General features: G+C 41.7%; 2 protein-coding genes across 7 annotated transcripts in view; one reads left to right on the plus strand and one right to left on the minus strand.

The window, feature by feature from the left end:
• Positions 1-8,761, plus strand: part of CRMP1 (collapsin response mediator protein 1) — a 52,025-nt gene extending 43,264 nt beyond the window's left edge. For both annotated transcript variants that reach the window (XM_030011626.2, XM_030011634.2), the window contains exons 10-14: positions 48-189; positions 1,816-1,986; positions 3,222-3,401; positions 5,949-6,114; positions 7,748-8,761. In XM_030011626.2, coding sequence (XP_029867486.1) covers positions 48-189; positions 1,816-1,986; positions 3,222-3,401; positions 5,949-6,114; positions 7,748-7,839 — 751 coding nt within the window. In that variant the 3' untranslated portion in view covers positions 7,840-8,761. The remainder of the gene's footprint in view (positions 1-47; positions 190-1,815; positions 1,987-3,221; positions 3,402-5,948; positions 6,115-7,747) is intronic.
• Positions 8,762-15,263: 6,502 nt separating this feature from the next.
• The window catches only part of EVC (EvC ciliary complex subunit 1), a 56,240-nt gene continuing 53,112 nt past the window's right edge, over positions 15,264-18,391 (minus strand). For all 5 annotated transcript variants that reach the window (XM_030008899.2, XM_030008892.2, XM_030008881.2 and 2 more), the window contains 2 exons: positions 17,219-17,330; positions 15,264-16,203 (listed from right to left, as the gene is read on the minus strand). In XM_030008899.2, coding sequence (XP_029864759.1) covers positions 16,122-16,203; positions 17,219-17,330 — 194 coding nt within the window. In that variant the 3' untranslated portion in view covers positions 15,264-16,121. The remainder of the gene's footprint in view (positions 16,204-17,218; positions 17,331-18,391) is intronic.

The raw sequence follows: 18,391 nt of genomic DNA on the forward strand, positions 1-18,391 counted from the left end.
AACCGTGGTGACGGCTGGTCTAAAGCTTCTCTGCGTTGCCTCCACAGTGGGGACCTGCAGGTGACGGGAAGTGGACATTGCCCGTATAGCACTGCCCAGAAAGCCATTGGAAAGGACAACTTCACTATGATTCCTGAAGGGGTCAATGGAATTGAGGAAAGAATGACTGTTGTCTGGGACAAGGCTGTAGTAAGTAATTACTTACTTTTATGGACTAAAAAGAAATTGAGTGTTGGCTGAATAATGAAAGCCAAGAGACTCTTGGCCAGTAGTTCAGTGACTTTCTAATATATTTCTGAGAACTCCCTGAGAGAGCTCTACTACGAGGTGAATTGTTTATTTCAAAAACCTTCTCCATTTCTATAAAGTCAGGGCTGTGTTTCACTTTTGACACTGCAACACCATTGTGTTTTATTAGACCTGAGGCTTCACAGACTCCAGAGCTCAATTTTCTGGTTGTGTCGGAGCGGATGCTTCTCAGACATGTAGGATCTGGAGCAGTTTAATGATTTTGAAGTGGACCCCATATAAATGTGATGAATGGATTGTTTGAATTTGGAAAGTGTCTCATCATTTTTGAGAAATTACAAATGGATGGCAGCCGAGCCTGAGGCTAGACGATAAAATGCTTTGAAGGAGAACACTGTATGTAATTCATACTGGCATATTTTGCGGTGGGGTGCTGGTATAAGTTAGCAATTTTTTGACGGTTCTATGGATCCTAATATATAATGATATTCTCCCTCCATTGTCCGCTTTCACATACACACCCATGCACACACACTCACACGCACACACTCATTACCTTACATTGCATTGCGCTCGAATGCATATTGCAAACTGGGAAGTGGTAGTATTTACAATGCTCTCATGAGCACTTCTCCCAGACTGTGCTTAATAACCACTTTCTTCAGGGACCGCTGTTGACATTCCAAGCACAGAAGCAGCTTCAGATACCTGCCACATAGGAGCAAAGCAGGGAAGCAAGCAAAGTGCAGCCAGCCAGTGATATTTCTCTTTTGTTACTCCCACAAAGGGAAGGAGCTGCAGCAAGGGCTGCAACATGGGATCTACAGGTGGTAACATTCAGTCCCGCACCACTGAATAGCTTAGATTTTGCAAATCTCATGTGTTACCAAGCAGGAAATAAGTGTTTATTTAATACTAAAAAGTTTGGCACTGTTTTTCCTTGGAATATTGTTCTTGCTTATTGCCAGGGAAGACCCCAAAATGCTCTACTGAGAAATCAAATAGCTGTTGTGTACGGCTGCTATTAAGCCATCACTGACTGTAGAAAAAGTTCAATTGGTGGTGACATTTCTCCAGGCAAGGACTTTATAACTGGGGTTGTATTACTTAGATGTATAGGTTTGGTAATACTAATAGTAGAATGGACTTAATTTGCAAGAAATATTTCTAAAAGAGCCTGAATCTTGATCTTTTATTTAATCTCATAATACCTGTATAAGTTTCTCTGTTTTAAAATCATTAAAACATTTCAATGGAAATTACTAGGACTAGCAACAAAACACACTTAGGCATCAGTGTGTAGAGAAAGGGACTGTAGATAACTGAGCAACTTGATGGTATCATCTGCGTTAAGGTTTTATGGGCTGTTCTTTGGGATGCCAGGAGTAATACATGAATTTATTTGAAACTCCCAAGTAATGTGCCTTCTATGAAGTCCTGCTTGGTACAATCTGTTTCATGCAACATCGAACTACATGCTTTCCAATATCTCCCTGACCGTTCAGTACTCTGAACAGTAAATCCCCATTTTATAAGTGTGTTTTGCTCAAATCACGTTGTTTTTAGGCCACAGGCAAGATGGATGAGAGCCAGTTTGTAGCTGTCACCAGCACCAATGCTGCCAAAATCTTTAATCTGTATCCAAGAAAAGGCCGGATTGCTGTAGGATCGGATGCTGATGTCGTTATTTGGGACCCTGATAAGGTGAAGACTATAACAGCTAAAAGTCATAAATCGGTAAGGAGAAAGGAAAAAAGAAATGTCACTGTTGCTTTTCAACTGTTGAGCTAATTCATGTGAACAGCAAATGCACAGGATATAGAGGAGTGGGGTAACTGCCTACTCCTGTTCTGAAATGAGTAAACATTTCAGGAGATGAAAGTATTGAAATCTTGCATTGGAAGCACTGAGATCAGGAAGGATTTCTTCTCTCTCTGCATATACCGTTGCACTACTTTTTGCATGCCTGTGGCAGATGTGTAAATAGGTGTGAATCAGCAGCTCTGCAGCTGTCATTAGTAGAGCTGTGATGATAAATTTAAAACCAGCTCACTTGTTTTTGCTTACCTGAAAAGCACCTGATACTATAAATTGCACAATTAAATCAACAATATTCTAAACTATGAGAGATGATTAAATATTTTGATAATACAGCTCTGATCAGCTTCATGGCTGGGATTTTCTATTTAATTCCAAAGCTTTGCCGCATGCTTCTCTGCCCTTAGTGCAGAGTACCAGTGACTCACAGTCGCTTTGATTTTGACTGTGACAGGTTTTATCTTATGTGTTGTCTATCTCAGAGTTGTTATCTTATTGTTCACTGCTTTAGTCTTTTATATTGGGGAATTCTTCCAAAAGTTTTACTAGAAATCCAGTAATGGTGTTTATATTAAAAAGGCAAAAACCTTTAGAAACCTTTAAAAAGTAAGCTTAGGTGATTCAGTTTCTATTTCTCTGTCTTGGGATCTATCTGTATTTTCAAGAAAGTAATAATCACCTGCCCTTTGACAGTCATTCCCATTTAGATTCAGGCTTTCCTGGTCCTTTCTGGGCTTTTTCAGACAGAAATATGTGTGCTGGCCCCTTTGAAATTCCCTTACATAGTCACAGCACATGCATGGTGGGACTATGTCCTCTGGGTATCTGGCAGCTGAGTCACAATTTTCCTTAGTAAGGCTATTGTACTTCTAGAGGCTCTGGATAAATATGGAAAGTCCTCAAAAACAAATGAAAGAAAGCCTTGATGGAAAGTGAGAAATGGAAAGGAAAAGTCTCATCAAGGGAAGTCTAATCAGAGAGATTCTTTAAAATCATTTCATATCAAAATGCATTGCTTTTCCTTCAGACAAAACAATTTTATACACCTCCTAATGGCAGTTGTCTAAAACTATGACTACAAATACAGATTTTAAGTTACTAACTGAAAGAAATCTTGTACCGAACTTGAAGTGAATGTGTTGGTTGATCCTCAGGCCGTTGAGTACAACATCTTTGAAGGAATGGAGTGCCATGGTGCCCCACTCGTGGTCATAAGCCAAGGGAAGATTGTGTTTGAAGATGGAAATCTGCACGTAAATAAGGGAATGGGCCGCTTCATCCCTCGCAAACCTTTCCCTGAATATCTTTACCAGCGCATCAAAATCAGGAATAAGGTAATGTCAGATATTATTTAATCTTCTTTCTAGCCATACCTTTTTGGAACCACAGTAGCACATGTTTTTTATTATTATTGTGCTAATATGAGTCCATATCAGACGGACTATATATTACTTGTTCAAAAAACAACCACAAAACTGGTTCCTCTGCAAGTGTGAACTGATGTAACTTAATTAACACCATGAGCTTCAGTGGGTAAAGCATATAATTGCCAGGTGGGCATAATTGCCTTATGTCCAGCTGTGCAGGCTTTTGAAGGGAGGTGGAATAGTGGTAGAATTTACTTTTAGTTATAATTCAGGAAAAAGATAAAGCTTCTCTGGGAGGAGGGTTAGCCAGAAGAAAAAGAGAATTTAAAATTGTTACTGAGCTTTGCATACTGAACTGCCACACTGCAGAGAAGAAAAGCATGTAAGCCAGATCATTATATTTGGCGTCTCTGAACTGTTGTTGGTGCATTTGCTGAGCTGAGTATTAGCAGCATTCACAGCTCAGAACACTTTTCTCTTGTGTTTAATATAAAGCTTGGGAAATGACCAAGATTAAGACTGGGTCACTTCTGGTTTTGAATTATCTCAGTGCTCCTCTGTTGAAAACCAATTGGTTTGGCACTAGTTTGGGGTTATTTGGAAATTGCTTCTTGCCACTGAGCAAGAAAGTCACTGTGTGAGGACAGGTAACAAGACAAATTGGCTAAAGCTCATATTTTCTTCAACCAAGCATATATCATAGCCTGTGAGGATGGCAGATGAAATCAAGTCTACCAGCAGGTTGATAGTTTTTATCCTTCATCATTTGTTATACAAATTCTGTCAAGCTGTGGGATACAAAAGGCCTGCACTTCTAACAAGAAAAGGCACTGTAAAAATGAAATGCCCCTGCAAAAGTTTTGCAAAATACCAATCAGTATTGCACTTTTTTTTTACATTATCCACTTAGATGACATGGGCTGTCTTTTCACACTCACCTCTCAAGGGTTTAGCGCATGGGATTTATATATAAATTAGTGACAATGTCATTTAAATACTGAAAACAACACGTATCAGAGAGTGGTGTCTTATACCAGGAGTTGGCACAAAAGTAACTGGGCTAAGTAACCTGTGTCTTGCAAGCAGGCCTGGATTTTGGGAAAGACCTTTGATACTTAGGAAAGGTCTGCAAAAGGACGAAGAAAGGGACTGATATTTTTGCTCTTGCAGCTCCCTCTGCTGCCTACTGAGAAGAAGGGAGAGCAGGTTCATGTCTGTGTTTCTTTTCCCACTATCAAATTTTATCGATTGGAAATATTTAGAAAGACCCAATGGTATCAGCCACCATATGAATATGTCAGTGCACGACAAAGCGGTCTAGACGAAACATGTCAAACAAGGGGCTGCAAAGCTGTAACTGGCACAGGATAGCAGTATAAATTTATCCCTGGAGCAGGGATGGTGGTATCAATTCCTGCCTTTGGGGTTCCCTGGAAGATGGAATCATTGCTGTGATCGGCAGCTGCTCTCTTCTGGGCATTAGTTTTGGATCAGCCTGCGAGATGGTGGCTCTTCTGAGCATGATGTCCCCGTCACTGAAAGCAAGGAAAATGCATTGATTTCTGTAAGAGCTGGATCAAACCGCTGTGAATAGTGTCCTTCCCCTACGGTATTTTAATTTCACTGTTAACCTATTGGGGAAATGGCTCTGAAATAATAACCTTGTAAGCCACAGATTTCTGATCTTTTTGATGAGCTTTGGATTCTGTGATTCAATGGCTTCAGGCTCTTCCTGAAAATTTGAACTCTTTTTTTAAAAATATTATTTCCTAGATTCCTGTGATTTTAGGGCCAATGAGGCTGTTTTGATTGTCTTTTCTCATATTCCTTATAGGAATTGTACAGGGATAAAATCTAGAGACCTCAAACTGAAATCAGAGCTCAAATGACAGATACTCTGTTGACAAATAATGAAAGATGGGTCCCGTGCCACAGTCTAGTGTATAATTGCTGTTCTAGTTGATGACAAGAAGTGGAAAATTCTGAAATTTTATTTAAAAATTGCCATCACTTTTCAATGAGTTCTAATAAAGATAATGAGATATCTGAAGGGGAGGAAGAGAGAAAACACAGGTAGGAGTGAAATTGCTGCAATCAGTATAGTGGGTATCAGTCTTGAAACAACCCAAGTGGGATTAAGCAGCTGAACCAACCCTGCTGAACAGCCTCTGAATGGAGAGAGAAGAGGTGATTGTGACTGATCTTACCTAAAATAAACACCTTAGGTCAGACCTGTTGTTTTGAATCCCATTTCTCCCCATTGACTGTAAAGGAAGCCTAATAAGGATCTCTCTCTTACAATTTTTATATATATAAAAATGGAGGGAGGAAGCTTTGTAATTTCTTTTATATATAAAGCAGACTGTAGCTTTAATAAGACTACAGATGTGTTTTTAATTCAGCTAGTGCAGATTATAACTCTGTGCTCAGTGGTCTCTACATATAGACAGGATATCATTAAGGAGCATTATCAGAGCATTCAGTGTCTGGATTTTTATTCTCCTCTTGGTCTAGGTGGGAGGACTGCAAGGAGTCTCCAGAGGAATGTATGATGGGCCTGTGTATGAAATCCCAGCTACGCCAAAATATGCAACTCCTGCACCCTCAACTAAATCCTCCCCTGCCAAAAACCAGCCCCCACCAATCAGAAACCTCCATCAATCCAATTTTAGCTTATCAGGTAAGTCAGCCTGACTCATCAGAAATGTTTTAAAGCAATGAGTATGGATTATTGGTGATAAATTACAATTATAATTACTTCTTTAATCAAATATGAAAGGATTATATATACTCACATACATGCATATGCTTACACATATATATATGTATGTATATATATGTTTTTATACATTCTTTCCCTAGGAATATTTTATAAATTGCCAAATATTCAAAATGTTTGCAATCTAAAATTTTTCTCTGCGTGCAGTCTTCTAATATTATTTACCTGGCTCATTACAGTTAGCTGAGGTCTCTGGTTGATGTGACTGAGGCCCCTTGGTGGTATGTACAGCTGATGGGACTTGGTGCAACCAACGTGGCTCACATGTTTCACATTTCTTTCTTGCTGCATCACCAGAAACTCCTAGACATGGAAACCTCAACTGTCCTTGTCCATGGCTGACAAACCATGTGCAGAAGCTATTCATATGCAGATTAGTGTATTTCTTGTCCTCTTTGGTCTTGGTGCCTAAAACATTTTCCGTGGTACATAAGAAAGAGGCTGGAAAAATCATCCTTTGGGGTTGTTGGAAGTAATTCTTGTCATCTGAAGACAATTACAAGTGTGTCAAATCCTTATCCTTCAAAAGTCTACAGCCCAATTGGTATATAAGTGGCTCCTTATGATCTTAGGAAAGTCACTGGCTTTTCTCCCCTGTGGCAGCCGATGGTGCAGTTTTCCTCCCTGACAGATCCTGTCTTTAGAAACTAAATGAAACTTCTGGAAGAAAGCCCAGGGAGAGCAAATATTTTAAAAACCCTTCTAGTGAGTTGAAGTATATTTTTGCCTGTGTACCTGGGGCCATGGTGAGCATATACAGATATGTAAAGCTATATAAAACAAAAAAAGTGCTTAGAAATTTGACCTCTAATAATAATAACAACCAGTAAGTGGGATTTTCATAAGCATCTGAAGCTGTGGTTTCACAGTCCACTCCTGGATCTGGATACTACCAAGGCATCTAGTGGTAGGAATTTGATCTGAATCAGACAAACGCACATTACTCTGTTCTTATGAAATTAGGCAGAACCAGAGACTATGACAGCATTTAAAATGATCCTATGCTTTTATGGTGGTCTTACATTGCCATTAGGAAGCTGAGTGTGATCAGACAATATTTGGCCTGGCAGGAAGCTTGCTGTCACCTTAAGCTTAACCTTTCAACATTGTAAAACGCAGTGAGGCAGGTTTGAAAAATGCACTCTGCACATAGATGGTTTGGGGTTTTTTTTTTAGTTATAACAGTAATATTTTCTGTCAGGGTCTGATCTCACTAAGGGAACTCAGTCTGTAGTCTGTCACCCCTGCATGGGCTCTTCTTCAAGTCAGTGGAAGACAATTCCCCATGTAGGGGGAGCATCAATCATCTGATTAAGCCTACATTTAATCCTACACCTCTCATAGAAGACAACTGGAGCTAGGCACAGAAATGTGCCTTGAAGGTCTGTTTAGCACTTCAGTCAGGGGCCAGGCTCAAGAGAAACCAGCTGATGGTGGTGTGAGGGAAGCAGAGCTGGAACTAGGCAGGTAAAGTCTCCCTGCCGATGGTTCATTCCTTTTTATAGCTTTGTTTCCTGATTTTCTGTTGTTGCAGGAGCTCAGATAGATGACAACAACCCCCGCCGTACTGGCCACCGCATCGTGGCCCCTCCTGGTGGTCGCTCTAATATTACCAGTCTTGGCTGAAAAACCGTGATGGACAGAAACACAAGGATGAAGAAGGATCGTGGGAATAATGCCTGTTCCCTTCAATATCTGTGTTATCGAACCCACAGTTTTATTTGGTACTAATGGAAATAAAAACTGAAATGTCTTTCTTTTTTTTGTATAGGAAGAGGTGATAATAGTGTGGTGTGTTTGCTTGGAACTACTTGCCTCACAATTGTGCTTTCATGCCATAGTCACCTTAAAGCATGGTGCTTCCATTGCCCCTTTAGTGACTACAGGTTTTAGCTTCGTCTCGTAACTGAATGATGGTTCCTTTGCACCCTTTCGCTGTATTAGAGTAGTTAATGCATGTTACTGAGTTATTTATGCAAGTTGCATTCTGTGAGTGAGTCCCTTTAGAACACGTTGCCAACAATTGACTAGACACAATGCCAAGATTAATGTCCGTATTTGAAAAACACCACCAAAAACACTTATGAAGGAAGAAAATGGCCATCTTGAAAGTATGGAGTAGAGTAGTATAGGCAGCTTCTGTTTCATCTTTAATTTATTATAAACCCAAGAAGCACTTCTCTCAGACACAGAAAATCATTGGGACACGTAATGACAAATGGTCTCTGTAGCACCTGTCTGTTCCCACTCAGTACGTTCCAAGTCTGTGTCCTTCTTGTTTCCATTTTAGACAGAGCCATAATTTATACATACCAATGCCATTGCCACCCCTGCAGGGATTTCTCCACCTGGGCAGTAGCGCTCTCCTTCTGCATGAGATTTTTGGTACTTACAGATAATCCAAGTTGCCGTCGGATTTTTAAAGTTTTTTGTACAAAGTTTTTCCTTTGTAATCACATGCATTTTTACTTACTCTACCGTATCAAGATCTACTAGTCGTGGTTCAATTTCTGAATTCAAAGCTTGTGAAATAAAGGAAATTAATTGATGGGTAAGCGTCTTCCTCCTCTGCTTTCCAGTGCTGTTGCTCAATGATTGAAAATTTAGAAGGGAGAAACTCAAGAGAAATTGTCTTTTAGGTTGACATCATGTGAAAGAAGGAGCCTCCTTGGATCACAAGGAATGTTAAATGTATAGAGGTCTGCATATGCATACTATAGCATGCCATAATCTGTCTTAATTAAATAGAGCTCAGAGTAAAAATGTACTTACTATTGACATTGCAGCTGCCTCAGTTTTGGCCAAATGAGACCTAAATGAACTTTCTCCCAAGACCTTCAGGTCTGCATCTGATTTGCATGAAATGGTAATTGATTGCCGTCATCTTCATCTGTAGTACAGAACCAGTGTGCAGTGCTCCAGTTTGACCTAAGCTATATTTGACTTAGTACTGGTTTTCTCTGCTGAAAAGAGAAAGAAAAGAGGTTTCTCTGAACCGGGACAGTGTTTAGGCATGACATGAACAAGACATGCTGCAGGTAAGGTGAAGACAGTGGATTTCAATTCTCTTTTTCAATGAGAGCGAAGGAAATGCTTTCTCCTTGTCTTTCTGACTCCCTCACAGACTGTGTAAAGAAACCTTTTCAATCGCTTTTTACTTGTCTGATTGTGTTGCAGATGTGGGAGGCGTGGGCTACGGTGGAGGGTGGGCTGCTACGAAATTAAACACGTCAGCAAAACACCTCCCCTTGGCCCTGTGCCACTTTGCCCTTGTCTACACTACAAAGCTGCACCAGGAAAAGTCTTGTAGCAGCGCGGTGCCAGGGGAATGGTTGCATCTAGCTGTGGTGCTTGACCAGCCATTCCATGTAGCAATAAATTGTGTTGGCATAGGGCATGTGGTGCACGCCAGGTATATGTGGGACATAAAAGTTTTGGAATGTAGCCTACCTGAAGCCAGTGTGCTATCATCACCTCCAGCTTGCCCAGGAAAGGAACCACTACCCTGGAAAATTCCATTTTGGTCAGCTTGGTCTGAAAACCTGGCAGCAGAGCTGGTCTGAATAGCTAGCTTTCCTTTTGGTTTGGCTTTGACCTGAACCAGTGAAGAAACACCGCAATTCAGCCTGCACTGAACTGATTGCTCCTAAAATAAAGAGAAAAATAAAGCTTTTCATGAATGATCCCTTCTGCTAAGGATTGAAATTCATGTTTCCTATTGCCTGGAGAGTGCCCTCATCCCGAGGCTTGCTTGCTCACTTGGTGGTTCAGCTATTTTATATGATAGGAAGTAAAATAACTTGGTCACTTTGTGGTTCAGGTTTTTTATGTGAAGTAAAATAACTCCAGCAGAGTAGCCTGAGGACAACCTGCCCTGGAATAACCCACAGCCTAGCAGATAAGGCAATCCTGAAATGCCAAGTCTCCATCTCCACTGTCCTATTCCAACCCATTTGCTATGAGTGTTGACAGAGCCAGCAACAGTTCTGGTAAGCTAACCCTGACAACAGAAACAAAGCTGGTTTGTGAAACTATGCGGCAAATTTGACATCGTGTGAAAATTTTGGAACTGCTGGTTACAATTTCCTTAGTGATCTTCTTGCATGTATTTGTGCAAATAGCAATGGTTGCTCACCTGCGAGTAAAACCTGTACTCGATCTACGACGCTTGTCATGCCTGAGGTGACAGAAATGATCGTCGTGTAACTAATATTGACAGATTACACTTTTCGTACATGCTAAACAGCATCCTAAACCAAAGAACCCTTTGCCTACAAGATACTCAAGATCCACTGTTGTTAACATGCATTTATTTTTTCACAGTGAAGTGTCTGTGAAGAAATACATGAGTGGGTGTTGGTGAAGCACTTCATGGTTCAGTGCTTCTGTGTGAACAAGACTGTGCTTGTCAGGTCAATGTAACTGCTATGAATTCTCCAAGGAGAAGTACGCTAGCGTGCCCAGGATGTTCATAAGCCCCCGCAGCCTGACGGCTGCTGCCATGCCGCTGCCTGCCTGCGGGAAGCCCGTGGATCCTGCGCTGTGCCTGGTTCTCTCCATTCTGGACATGCAATACTACGTGGATGTGATTTAAGCAGCATTTTCTTGGAGCACAGGTACCTTACTGCATGGTCACCAGGTGAGGTGAAGGATGGTTACTGTGATATACCATCAGAGAGCTGGCACATGCAATTGCTCATGGGCGGGTTTAAACAAAGCAAGGGAAGTGGTGCTTCTCTTACCACCTGGAGGCCTATTTCACAGCAATGCCCCTGCCCCTACATCACTAACCTGTTCTTAAAAAAAAATAAAACAGTAATTAAAACGTGGCTTAGCTGGTGATCCTGAATACATCTGCAGAATAAGCAACTGTACTTGAGTTTGCTCCCTTGTAGGAGCAGAAAGCTGGGAGATGTTCAATTTGTGAACTTGTGCATGGGGAGCTGCTGTTAACTGCAAGAAGAAAGCAGTGCAAAGCTTTCACGCTTTTTGAATCATCAAGCTTCTAAAAATTTGCAGCAGGGTTATGCCCTTTTAATACCTGATATAGTCCTAATGATGTTAAACTGGCTCTTCCCTACTGCTATTTGCAGACCCCTTGAAATTAGTCCCTATGACCAGTCTGAGGACTATCTTCGTCAATCGAGTGATGTGGAAGAGAAGGCTGGATCCATGGGGTTGTTTCCTGAGTGACTGTTTGGACCAGTTTGTCTTGGGTTACAGTTTGTCTGCTACCAGAGCAATGCAGTTACATGTTTGAATTTTAGAGTTTGTAGCAAAGCCTGTTAATTATGATGCTAAGACTGTACCAAAACTGACAGCTGTCCCAGCTATTAAATGTTTCTCTTAGCAATACACTGACCTTCATCCTTACAAACTAAAAACGCAGACTGGACCAGGTCAGATGACCATCTGCTCTGGGTTCCAATAGCCAACAACATAAGCTTAAGGGAGGCCAGAAGAAAAGAGCAAACATATAATGCTAATATTCCTCTGACTGTTTTCCTCATTTCCAGTGCCTTGTCATTTCTTGAGAAGCAGCATCATCTTTGTACTCTGTAGCTGTCGGTGAATTTTTCTGCCATGAATTTGCCAAGATGCTTTTAAACCCAGGTAAAATATTGGCATTTATGGCTTCCTGGAGCAAGGAATTGCACGATGACAAAGTGTCAAGCTAGTCTACTTGGCACCAGCTAATTCTTGCCATTTAGACCTGGCCAGTATTAAATCTCAGTGATCTAAACAAACTGATCTGAGGATAGTTTTTCATCTTGATTGGGGTGAACTTTGCACAAGCTTTCCAGATATATTTCAGTGATGACAGTGAGGGGTATTGAACTGAAAATAAATTGTGTATGGGAGAGGGAATAATGTCTTACAATATAGTAAAAATGTAGAGTTTGGGATACGGTTCTATGAGCATCATGTAACTCATGAAGTATTTGCAGTGATATGGATAGTTAGGTCTCAGCCCCCCTCCCTGACTGCATATTCTGTAATTTTCTAGCACAGTGAACTGTACATGCAAGGCTACCTTTAAATATATAGTCATACATACTGCTTTAAAAAGCTTTAAGCTTAGCAGCTTCTTCCTCACAACTGGAAGTAATCGAACGTGCGAATACATCAGTGACCGCAATGCTGCTTCTGAAAGTCTTCGGCTGGCAGGGTCCAGACCCTTGTCCCCTCTCCCGATGCTCTGCAGTGCAGCAGTGGCCACCACGGGTGCCGAGACCGGGAGCCCTCCCAGCGCAGAGGCAGTTCCCAGACAGCACGGGGCAGGCTGGGCAGCTGCACGCTAAGCCCTTCGTAGTCTCTGCTGAACGCATGGAAGCAGCATTTGTTCAGATGGAAGAAACACACCCAAAAAACTGTTGTACATAATGATCTCTGGGTGTTAGAATGGCTCCCAAAGACTGTTGTAGATGCCATGATGGAGAGAGTGAAGGTGCTAATCTGGTGCTTGCCCTGGTACTGGGTTACTGTGTACACAGGCAAGATCAAAGGACCTTTATGTGACCTAGGAGTGCTTGTTTACGTCAGGAATAAAACTGCCCACACTACACAGGAGCTGGCACCAGACTGAATGTCCCAAGTTCAAGTTTTTTATGTTGCACACCTCTTCAGTGTGGTCCAGGCCGCCTTTCTGCAGGAATTCTGCACGATGAGGCTTTCCATATTTTTCTACAGTAGAGGGAGCGTTGTGGGCTATTTTGATTTTTGTATGATATACAACGTACTGAACGACTCTAACACCATGCCTAGAATTTGTTTGAGAGACAGCCTTGTCATAAAGCTGTGAATGAGGCTGAGTACAACCAAACTGTTGTAATAATTGTTACCCTTGATGTTAAAAAAAGGAGAAAAAAGGCATGACATTTTTCCCCAAAATTTCTGCAGCAAGTGTTTTTGATATGTACCTGTAAAGCATGATCAAAGCTCCTTATTAGCCTCTCCAGAATAAACTAAAGAGAGAGTGCTTTACAGAGTTACACCATAAAGCAAGTGTTTTGAGCTGTGACTGGCACCTAGGTATCCTATTTTTTCCCCCATATGACATCTACTATGCTGGAGACTGCTCTCAGCTGGCAAAACTGCTTAGCAGTTTCTCTCCCAGGGATTCTCTAGGCACAATCCCTGGCTTGCAAGCAATTTCTACCACCCCTTAAAGCACAGAGAAGATACAAAGTGGGGGTAGGAGGGAAGTGCCAAACATTTCGGTAACACATCAGTAGGAAGGAATATTAGAATCATGGAAAGATTTAGGTTGGAAAAAGTATCAGCTGGAGTCCAGCCTCCTACTCAAAGCAGGGCTAACTTCAAAGTTAGGTTGATGAGGATGTTGTCCAGCTGAGAGTTGAAAGTCTCCAGGGATGGATGTTCTGCACCCTCTCTGAATTACCTGTTCCAGCGATTCACCCATTTCATCGCAAATAATTTTTTCTTCCTGATGCGAAACTGGAATGTCTGTGCTGAAACTTGTGACTATTGCAATAAGCTGTGCCCATTGGGCTGATGATAAAGTATTTCACAGGATGAAGAAGAAATCTCGGTCTCTGTACTGTTCTGTGTTGGCTCAGAAATATGCAGTCACATGGATTTAAATGGAACTGAGGGGGCAGAGGTTAAAAAAAAAAAACAAACCTCTGTAATGACTATGTCAGGAGATGGGAGGGAGATCTTCAGCATCAGGATACTGTTACTATGGTTAGAGTTGAATAATGTAACATAACATAACATAACGCAACATAACATAAAATGTAACATAACATGATGCCAGGGGAGGTTTAGATTGGATATTAGGTAAAATTTCTTCACCAAAAGGGTTGTCAAACACTGGAACAGGCTGCCCAGGGAAGTGGTGGAGTCACCATCCCTGGAGGTATTTAAAAGACGTGTAGAGGTGATGCTTAGGGACACGGTTCAGTGGTGGACTTGGCAGTGTTTGTTAGGTTTACGGTTGGACTCAATGATCTTAAGGGTCTTTTCCAACCTAAATGAGTCCATGATTCTATAACATAGAAGTTGAACAGTGCTTCACTGAAGAGCAACTCTCGCGAGCTTAGCTTGGCGTTTGCTACGCTTGTTTCTTGGTCTAACGAAACGCTGTCCTGTTCCGTACCTGCATCGCTGCCGGGGAGCGGGGGCGAGTGCCTGAATGTCAACGGCACGGCGGATCCGTGGGGAAACTCGAGGAGCCCGAGGAGTCGGCAAGAGGGGCAAGAGCCGCGGGGGCTTTGCCAGGAAAAGCTGGTGTGACTGTGGGACGAGAGACGACGCGTCCCTTCGTACAAACGCCAGCCCAGGGAGGCCGGGCGGCCGGGGCGGCGGGCGGCGGGCGGGGGTCCCCCGGGAGCCGGCACCCCCCGGCTGCGGCCCAGGGCTCCCGGCCCGCCCGCTCCGCCGGCCGGGGAATGCCACAGCCCCGCTCGCTGCCCGCGAGAGGGCACTGCTGCCCTGCTTTTGGGAGAATCGGAACCTTTCCGCCTTTTTCTGACGGAGACGGAAAGCCATTTCGGGCCTGCCTGGCCAAAGGAGGCACCCGGGGAGCCCCCGCTCGGGTGATTATGCTGCATCCTAACTGTGACGGGAGCCGCTGCTGCGCTGTGTGGTTTAAAACATCATCAGGTCTAATAGTAAAAGCTTCCTTCTCGCCATCTATACAGAGCGCACTGCAGAATTAAGATGTCCAAATGGAGGTAAATAGGATTCATCCGCTCAAAAACAAGCACAACAAGCAGCAACTAAAACGGCCAGATCGGGAAAGCAGAGACCCTAGAGCCCAAGTGCTGAAATACCAGAATCAAATGCTTGAAGTGGTACAATTTAGAGAAAAAAATTTTTTACAATGATCGAGGTGAAAATTAACCATTTAACAATTGTGCGCAACACGCCTGGTAAAGTCATTTGTGTGGCGGCACTTTGTCTGAGGTAAACTGCGTAACTGATGTAGGATTTTCCATCGTGCCCCAAAGGACAGCCTTTTCGTTCGCAAAATGTATGTTCATTTTAAAAAGGCAGAAAATGTTCATTGCGTGAAAGCTGTAAGATTGCTTAAGTGGGGCAATTTATTACACAATACAGGTGCTCTGTACAGCCAGTAAGAATTAGCTGCTTTGCATAACAAGAAGAATTCCCACAGGAAACATAATGAGCCTAACAAAGTATGTTGGAATCAAAAGAGTGTACTGAAGGAAGAAGACTAGAAACTGAAGTATAAAAAACAAAACAGTAAACTGTTTTTGCCTCACTCTTCCTAAAAATAATAATTTGAAATCTGAGACAAACGCAGAGAAATACATTTATAAAAATCTTTGTACAAATTTAAAAAAGCATACCTAGCCTTGGAAGCACTAAGTTACAACAAAAGAGAGACCAAATGTGATCCTTTGACGTACCAATACCATCTGAAGTCTGTTTATGTATTCTTTACATTTCTATCTATTTTTGTTAGTCCAAAGCAGCAGTCACAAAATATTAAGACCCGATCTACCACATTCAGGGCTCAAAAGCAAATGGTACTTCACTATTGTAAAGAAACCTTACTGAGATACACCGACCTGGGCAACCAGCCTGGTGTGGATCTGTTCTCCTACAAGCACACTTTCCTTAGGTATATTCCTAATCTAAAATTATCTCTCCTCCACATTCCCCAAGTGATCTGGAAGAGCTTATATTAAAGAATTCCTTGTTTCCCCTTACCAAACCAAGTGGGAATGTTTTATTAACAGCTAAAGAAAGCCGGGATTGATTCTTGGTCTGTAGCTAAAGAAGATTTCTCGGTTATTATTGATGTTCTTCGTTGTTCCTCAGTAAAGCAGCTCAGTAAGTGTTTACTTACTGCTGCCGAGATTTCCCAGAAGAATGCTTTGGTACCCTTTGTTCAGACAGCCATAGAAATGCTTTTACTACCTGTTGCCTCTTTTTTTTAGCAACTTTGAGTTTTTCCTTGGTTCAGTCTCCCCTTCCTGTGGACTCTGTAACCTCTCTCTGAAAGAAATAAACAAGAAAAATTAAATTGTAGACAGAGTTTTTAAAATGCTACAATTCTCTCTTAAACTAAATTAATTTTGATAAGAGAAGAAAGACTTTTGCTATAGAATTATAACTTCTGCACTCACTGGTTTCAGCTGCCTCTGTTGAGGCTGCCAAAACAAAGTTGCATAAAGATAAATGTTCCTTTGTTGGGTTCCTGTTCCCTACACATGTATCCCTTGCTGGCTGTGGGAAACGAGTGTGTGAAAAGGGTTGATGCCATCAGGGAAAGGAGCCATCTCCTGAAGTCAGTCGCAGGCTGAGGTCACTCAGGGGATAAATACTTTTCCCCAAAGGCTTGTGGCTCCTGAGAACCAACTGTTTGCTTTGCCTGTCAACAGGATTTTCTCTGCTCAATATATCAAGCCCCAGCAACCAGCTGGCTGGTTTGATCTGCCCGTAGTAATCAGCTGGCATCTTTCAGGTTTGTAGCCATTTCTTCTCCTCTAGTTAGCACTCCAGCATAAGCCAACTGAAACATCTATCAAGAAAATCATTGTTAGAGCTGCTACCCTCATCAGCCAAAGACTGGCGCTTGCCTTTGTTCCTGAAATAAAGGTGGAAGTTGAAAGCCTAAATACCACAGACCATATTTTGGTTGCTACATGTCAGCCTAGTTCCATTGGATTCACTTGTCTCTGCTGATTTATGCTGTCTGTGACTCAGGTTTTAAAAAACCTAATTAAAGGAAATTTGGAAACAGTATTCTCATTTCTCTACCTAAAATCAAAGTTATTTATAAAATACACAGCAGCACAGACAAACAAACTCAGATTATTTCCATAAATTTAAAAAAGAATATGGGTGAAAAGAAGGTCAAGTACATGTGAGAAGTAACTATTAAGGAAGAAGCTCAGCTAGTATAGGCATGATATTTTGGGTTTGATTGACATCTCTGCTTATGAAGTAGATTTTGTACTGTTTTTTATAAGTAGTTTTTCACATACCAGTTTTTTAGCCTCCACAGTACCTGCATAAGCCAGAAGACAGTCCAGGGGGCTCTTGAATATTTTCTTGAGAATCATCTTTGTCTGCTGATTCTGGTAACTGAAAGGTCTTTCTTTTTGAGTTTGTTTTTTCCCCTGAATTGCCAAATGCATGTGGATTAAAAAAAAAGAATCACATATAGTAGAGCTTGTTTGGTTTTGATTAACCTAAGCAAAAAAATACACTCCAACACTTCATACATACACATTATTATTCCAAGGAAAGCATTCCACTTTACGTTAGTCTAGAATATTGTTTCTTTTACCATCGGTTAGTTCTCACAGAGCAGGCCTTGAACTTTCACACTTACTGAACACTGAAGTAAGCTTCCATGAGGTACAGAAGCTGAAAGCCCCATCATGTATTTTCTTAACAAGTAATTGAAAATGACTTTTTACTACCAGCAAACAGAAGAAAAGCCAATTTATAATTTTATGTGATTTGAATCAGAAAAATCTGATGTTAAAAAGTCACTGGTTTTAGGGCCCTGAGCTAAGCTTACACATGTGTCCCTGGGGTCACAGTGCCTACCAGGGCAAACAGCTCTGCACACTTGAGAAACAACCAGCTGGGGAGAGAGACTTCAAAATTGTCCAGGTGAGTGAGCTGCTTTTCCCTTTCGGGCACCCATCTCACCTTTCAGCATCTTTCAAATGTAATGCCAAATGTTTCATTCTGATAATGACAGAAGGATTGCATGGCTCAAAGGATGAGGATTTGCACGCTCCACCCCAAATGTGGATCAGGAAACACAACTGCTATTCTGACAATTTGTCCCTAAGTATCTCTTGAATAATGAATTAGTTTAATTTGTTAAAACTGCAGTAAATTCATATAAATATTTCAAGTTTCCTGATTCAATAAGATTTTATTTTGAGCATGTTTGCGGGAAGGCGATTCTTCCATTCTACCAGGAGGATGAAAGCTGGGTGATTCAGCTCTGCTGTCCTCCCAAAGACTTAGTGATTGAGGTGAACAGAGTCATTTCTAAAGAACATGATAAAAACATGACAAATAATTTTGGTTTGAGCGAGGCAAAGCCTTATCTCAGTGGACACAATATGATCTATCGGATAAAGGACTGCTCTGGAGTGAGGAATGGTGACACTTACTTGTGGCTGTGCTATTGGCAAGCTGGGTGACCTTGGAAGGTTGC

Source organism: Aquila chrysaetos, chromosome 1 (assembly GCF_900496995.4).
Source record: "Aquila chrysaetos chrysaetos chromosome 1, bAquChr1.4, whole genome shotgun sequence".
NCBI lineage: Eukaryota > Metazoa > Chordata > Aves > Accipitriformes > Accipitridae > Aquila > Aquila chrysaetos.